This window comes from Rhipicephalus sanguineus, chromosome 7, assembly GCF_013339695.2.
Source record: "Rhipicephalus sanguineus isolate Rsan-2018 chromosome 7, BIME_Rsan_1.4, whole genome shotgun sequence".
Classification (NCBI taxonomy): Eukaryota; Metazoa; Arthropoda; class Arachnida; order Ixodida; family Ixodidae; genus Rhipicephalus; species Rhipicephalus sanguineus.
The window spans coordinates 119,086,538-119,093,505 of record NC_051182.1 but is presented as its reverse complement, the minus strand read 5'-3'; the positions used below and the strand labels follow the sequence as shown (position 1 = coordinate 119,093,505).

General features: G+C 48.1%; 1 protein-coding gene across 1 annotated transcript; it reads right to left on the bottom strand.

Moving 5' to 3' along the window:
- Positions 1-4,049: 4,049 nt before the first annotated feature.
- On the bottom strand, positions 4,050-6,119 carry LOC119399798 (nucleolar complex protein 4 homolog). Its single transcript, XM_037666641.2, has one exon. It carries the CDS (start codon positions 6,006-6,008, stop codon positions 4,134-4,136), a length of 1,875 nt encoding a protein of 624 aa, XP_037522569.1. The 5' UTR covers positions 6,009-6,119; the 3' UTR covers positions 4,050-4,133.
- Between the last annotated feature and the right edge of the window lie 849 nt (positions 6,120-6,968).

The window sequence follows — 6,968 nt, the reverse complement described above, 5'->3', positions numbered from 1 at the left end:
ACGTTTAGTGGCCAGATTCAAGGCGTCAAGGTGTGGTTACCTAGAGCAATTGTGCATACCAGTTATACCTAAAGTCTTGCTGCGACATTTCATTCAGTGAGCATTCTACAGTCCTCACGGATTGTAATATGACAATTTAGGGCTAAGAAATGCACATATTTTAATTTCCACTGCTTTCAGTTTGTGTGACATATATGTGTAATTTGACTCGAACATCAGAGCCAATGTTACCTCTAGTGGCCTGTTTTGTAGCGACATGACATGGTGACCCAGGGCAATCGCACATACCAGTTATACTGTCTGATGTAGCGTTTCATTCAGTGAGCACTGTACATTTGGTGACAAAAGTTCATGGGACGTGACCTCCATGACAAATGTCAATTGTCGATCTATTACTGCATGACACATTTAATTAAATGGATAACTGCAGTGGTCACACAAACTACCTACAGGCTAAAACTTTCCATGACAGGCTATGCTCACAGGTCGAAGAGGAATTCGGCTTTTTCAGAATCATTGTGTCCCGTAAACATCCTTTGCCGTGTGTATAGCCTAACCTTCCTTCTTCAGGTGCCAGTCGATTCTGTCCATTCATCACTGTGTAGCATGCAAGAAGGAATTTTGAAAATGTATCGACGCTCCTTTAAATGGGTACTGAAGGGAAGGGCTGTCCGATCCATGTTACACTTCTATAGTCGGACAAAACTTGAAAAACTTGGAGGACGCTTGAGCTTCGCCTCCGAGAATAGAACGAGATAGCATAATCGAGCCCATGTGCATCGCCTTCAACCGTGCTGCAAGGAAACGAACGCCTGTGCGCATAACATTGGCCGTTTCACACTATCCTAGAATGCCTACTGTAAGTACAGTTGCGAAGTGCCCACTACGTCATATTTCTCTATTTTGCAAATTGGCGAAGCACCCACTATGTGTCTGCAAGGTGCCACGCACACCTTGTATTGGGTGGGAAGCTTTAAACCACCCACTCGTTTTGCAATTCGCATGTTTTGACACCTGGTGAAATTCTACGATTCTGCCACGCAATACACTCAAACCTCAATATAACGAACTCGGATATAACGAATTATTGGTTGTAACGAAGTAAATGAAGAATAGTCTTGTCATAGATATAGTCTTACAAATATACGTTTATAAAGAATTTTTGGATATAATGAACTTATTTTCGTGTCGGATGCGACTTTGTTATAACGAGGTTTGAGTGTATTGCATGCGTTAAGGAGACTCCTCCCACTACATGACATTCTTACAGTGTTTTTTTATGGAGCATCTTTAAGCACTGGCGGTGCTCTGTGGTAGAACGCCTGCTTGCCATGCAGGGGGCCTGGGTTCGATTCTCACTTGGAGTGAAGATTTTTATTGTTTATTTATTTGCATCAATCTCGAATTATGGCTCGCAACCAATGCCGCCGACACCGGAATTTCTGCGAAACGAGCTCTTCGTTAAAAAAGCAGGTGAACGAATGAACGAAACGCGACCACTGATTGGCTCGGCAACTAAAGAAAAAGTCCTGCTCATGTTCTCAGTCGCGTTTTCCGGTGGCAGACTCGCTTTGCCCCAGTTTCATACTCATCTGCCTTTGAGGAAGAACTGCCACTGCCTTCAAAAGTTGTGCCGAACTGACAATAGAATACCAAAAATGCATGGGGTTGCTGAATAAGTAGCAAAATCTTAAAAATCTAATACCCACATTTCAGAACAGCAACCTACAAATATGGGATTGACTATTGTAAACACAGTGAGCACTATAAAGCTTCTGTGCAGTTTGAAACATCATACTGACGTTATTAAAACCGTCTTTTTACACCGCTGAACTGGAACGCAGCTGGACATAATATTAGTCGTCGCTTGCTGGCTCGGTTGTATCATCCAGGTTGGATTCCAGCGCCCGATAGGTGTTGCCCCAGTGCAGGCCTGTAGCCAGGGGTGGGGGGGCCTGGGGGCTTGCCCCCCCCCCCCCCCCCCCCCCCCCGTGAAATTTTTTTGAAGTGGGTGTTTTTACCAAACATAAATAATGAAAATAGGTGTTTTTCTCAAATAGCCAAGGTTTTGAGCAAGTGGGCCCCCCTCTCCACGAAAAAAATTCCTGGCTACGGGCCTGCCCCAGTGTATCCCATGATAGTCCAGAACATTCATGGCAGTCCAGTCACAGCTAGCTTATTTTACAAGCATGTTTAAACACGTGTAGTATAGCAAATGGATGTCTGACCAACTGAGGAGTGCATGAACAGATTGCAACTTGGGTTGGTTAGTACATGCCTACGCAAAGGTGCTCTTGCATGGACAAATAAGGGATGATGGACATGAATAGTGAAACATTTTGATCAAAGAGAGAGACACATGGTGTAAAAGGCCAAATAACAAATGGCTTCAGCGTGCGTGTTTGTTGTCTCTGTGTTTTCACCTTGGGTAACAACACAACAAATAATAATAATTGTTGGGGTTTAACGTCCCAAAACCACGATATAATTATGAGAGACACTGTGGTGGAGGACTTCTGAAATTTCGACCACCTGGGGTTCTTTAACGTGCACCTAAATCTAAGCACATGGGCTTCAAGCATTTTTGCCTCCATCGAAAATGCGGCGGCGGCGGTTGGGATTCGATCTCGCGACCTGCGGGTAAGCAGTCGAGTACCATAACCACTAGACCACCGTGACGGGTGCAACGCAACAAAGACATGCACAAATGTTTAACAAGCATTTGGAGAGGTGCTGAACTAGGCACAGGCATGTTAAAGTAATGAAAACTGGGCGAGTTGATAGAAATTCATTACGAGATGATTTCAGCATGCACAGAACAGACGAAAGGACGTAGACATATACATGTACACCCACCCACAAAAGTTTTCGGAACGTGGGCCCCACTTTAAATGCGAATTTCTGCTCTGTTAGTGCACGGCGCTTCTATCCTGCAGGTAGTTGCGTAGGTCGCAGGGGCTACTACAGGCTGGAACATCTATTTGGAGGCTATGTTCTCAGATAAAGCGGGAATGTCGCTTTGTGGAAATTACGCGTTCCGCAAACCTTTGGGTGGGGGGTACACCCAGGATACACACACATGGGCTTTGAAGCTATGCTGGGTGTGTGTGTGTGTGTGTATATATATATATATGTGTGTGTGTGTGTCTGATGAGCTGTCACACAAACTGAAGCTTGAACAAGTTGCCCAAAGGTCAGTTGTGTCCTCTTTTTTTTTTGTCCTGTTCAAAAATACTAACCTTTTTTGCAATAGCAGGGCCTGTATTACGAGAAATAACTGCTGTCATTTATCTGGTGCAACGTTACAGCAACACTAATAAAACGAGGGAAATGCGAAAGGTCAAATAACAAATGAGTTTAATTAAATCCAGACAACAAATTCAAGTACTGAGGCCATCAGTCATAGGCGTGCGCAGGGTTCCCCACCAGGGGGGCCGAAGGTTCATCGCAGCGCCCCCCCCCACCCTACTAAGTCAATGTATGGGGCAGATTCTGTGCCCCCCCCCCCTCTTAGGTGACTAGAAGGGTCAATGTACAGGGCAGATTTTGCGCCCCCCCCCCCCTCTTAGGTGATTAGGGGGAGTGGCCGCAACCCCTGCCCCCCCTGTGCGCACGCCTATGCCATCAGTTATTAACTCTGTGCGTTCGCTCAGGAACTGATGCCCTTGTACTACAACCGCGGCTTTCTTAAAGGAAAAGTAATTTGGAACAGCCACCCCTTTCATGCTTATCTCTCCTTCGAGACTACAAGCTCTATTATCCCCTACATATTGGAATGAAACAAATATAGAATAATCTCAAACGGTAAGCCCTTGAATTGGACATAAATTCAGCCGGGAAAGACTATTCAATTCGTATTCGAAATAGTGCATATTTTCATGCCTCTACAAAATAGCTATAAGTAATGTTAGAGAAAGCTCAGTAAGAGAGAAAAATTGCGAGAATGGAAGTGTGGCAGCATTTCTGAACGGACCCTGGGAAGCCGATTGACGACCCTAGGCCAGGCCCGGCGAGCCACTATAGCCAGTGGAGCCTTGGAAGAAAGGCCCCACCTGCAATGAACCACTTTTTTTTTATTGATAAATGTTGTCTCTCTCTCTCAAGCCAAGCTTGTGTAAGGAAGAGGAACGCTTTCACTCCAAGGTCCACAGATCACTCAGGAGTTCTTCCTTTTGCTTCAAGAGTCCCTCAACCTTGTGGAAGTTGGTCGGCGCCTCCTTGTGTTTAGCAGACTTTGCACGCTTCATCATTTCCGCATACCCTTCCTCGAGCCTTTCGGAGAAGTCCCACTCCATCCGTGGCAGGTTGTCGTCGATGAACTTCGCCTTCTTGGCCACCGTCGGGTGCCAGTGACTCTGGAGCGTCTTCAGCTCCCAGAGGGAGCTGTCGGCGGCCTGCGACTTGCTCGGATTCGCCTGCTCCACGTCATATGGGTCGATGGAGGCGTCCCGGTCTGAGGAGTCGTTGATCATCGTTGCCAGGCTGCGGTGCCTGATCAGGAGGTTGCCTATGAAGGGAATGACGTAGAGGAGGGCGTAAGGTGGAGCCTGCAGGGCCATGCGGGCTAGCCTCTTGGCGAACGAGGCGACGAGGTAGGCCGGCAGGTGGGACGACGAGAGGAACAGGTCAGTGAGGAAGAAGAAGCGGGCCCGGTACTTCTCGTAGAAGACGCCCGGCTCCAGCAGGGCGTACAGCTTCTCGTAGAAGTTGGGGTAGTCCAGGTGGTACCGGTGGATGAGCAGGAAGAGGCCGTTGAGGGCCAGGAGGCTGTAGGATCCGCCCCGGTTGTACGACTCGATGAAGAAGTCGGTGACCAGCAGCGGGTTGTGCATGTAAGGCACCACCTTGTCGGGGAGGAAGATGAGCAGCTCGCGGTACAGCTTGACGGGGAGCTTCTGTCGCAAGAAGGTGATCCAGACCGCCGACAGGCGCTTGACCTCTTGTTCACGGTTGACGATGTAGTTGGTGCTTTCGCCTCCCAACACGGGAATGGGCTCTCCCGGCTTGTGTGGTTCGGCCGTCATGTCGAAACCCAGGAGTAAGTGATAGAGGTTTGACAAGTATCGGTCGGTCATTTCCGGCTTCTTCATAGTGGTCGGCTGCGACGAGGCTTCTCTCTTCTCCTCGTCCTCTTCGTCTTCTTTAGACGTCGCAGTGTCCTGGTTGCCATCTTGCTTAGTAGCCGTCAGCGCGTCTACCCTCCTCCACGTCCGGGCTACCTTACCGAGCGCCCTAAGCGCGTACGTCTTGACGTCGGCGAGGTCGAGGAACTGGTTGAACTTGGAGATGACGTTCTTCATGTCTCGCTCGGCGTCCAGCAACGTTTCGACGACTGCGGCAACCTTGGCACTGGGTACGTGGTGTTCACCTTCCTTCTTATGCAGGGTCTCCACCTCGATCCACTTCATGGCGACCTGGAGCGCTAGGCTCTGCTTGCGGGCCGAAGCGTCCGACAGCATCGCGACGATGCGACGCCACGCGTCGGCGTACCGCTGCCGAAGCCATGCATTGAACTTCTCGAGCGCGTTTTGAGATTCGGCAGGTTTTGCCGCTGCGTCGCTCTCGTACAGCGCAGTGCTCGTCTTGAGAAAGTGGCAGAACACCTTGTTGCATGCTTGTGCGGCGGCGACAACGACGTCCTCCGAGTCGGCCGACAACGAATCCACGACGTCGATCAGGAGGTTGACATTTTTCCTGTCTTCGACGATCAGCGCGGCGTTTTTCTTGATTTCGCTGGCCGATAGGTCCGCGCGCTTGCGCTTCTTCGGCGCGGTTTGCTGAACGACTCGCGATTGATCCATGTCCTTCTCGTCCTCGGCGACGCTGTTTTTGTTGACCTCGACGACCGAGTCGTCCGCCGTCTTACCTGCTGCTGCCGAGGTCTTCTCTTCGGCACTTTGTGACGGTTGTTCGGCGGCATCGGAAACGTCTCCGTCTTCGATGACGGAGCCATTGCTGACCTTGCTGGGCGCCTTCTTACTATTCTTGCCCTTCTTGCGCTTAGCCATGGTCACTCAGCTTAGTGAATACTGCCTGAGAGCATAAGCGAATGAAATTGACACGTTATCGGACACGCACACGCGCAACAGCACGCCGTTTTGATTTCTCAATGGAAGCGGCCATGTTTGTTTGATTGCCTGCGTGGCGTCCCCTAGCGCCTAAAATAAAGCAAGTTTCGGTTTTCATAAATATTTTCGTTTTCTTTTTTGAGCAATAAAAAATAATTTGCTCTCAATTATTTGGTTAAACATTAGATCAGTGATTTGAAGTATTGTAAAAGGGTTGCTTTATTTTCGCTGCGCCACCAGGGCTGGGCAAAGATACTTTGAAATTGTATCGCGATACGATACAAGATACTTGGGCAAAAAGTATTTGAGATACAGATACAAGATACTTTCTGAAATACTGTATCCGATACGATACTTCCCAATTGTATACTAAGATACTTCGATAATTTACGGAATAATTTACGGATCTTGAATACCTTCTACAGAAAACGGGCTACTCGTAAGTGGACGTGGAGGAGTCCTAATGGCGAAACTAAAAATGAAATAGACATCATAATGTGCGTCCACCCGGGCATTGTACAGCATGTGGAAGTAGTTAATAAGATCCGATGCAGTGACCATAGAATGGTAAGATCTAGAATGCAACTAGACTTGAGGAAGGAACGGCAGAAACTAGCTGATACGCAAGAAGCCGATTAATGAAGTAGCTCTGAGAGGGAAAGTACAGGAATTCAGAGTTTCACTTCAGAATAGGTACGCGGCTTTAACCGAGGAAACCGACCTTAGCGTTGACGCAGTGAATGATAATATGATTAGTACATTAAGGAATGTGCAGTGGAAGTCGGGGGTACAGTCGTTAGACAGGACACTAGCTGGTAAGCTATCCCAATTACAGAGATGAAAAACCTCATTAAGAAACGTCAATTCATGAAAGCCTCAAATGCAACAGACAAAATAGAG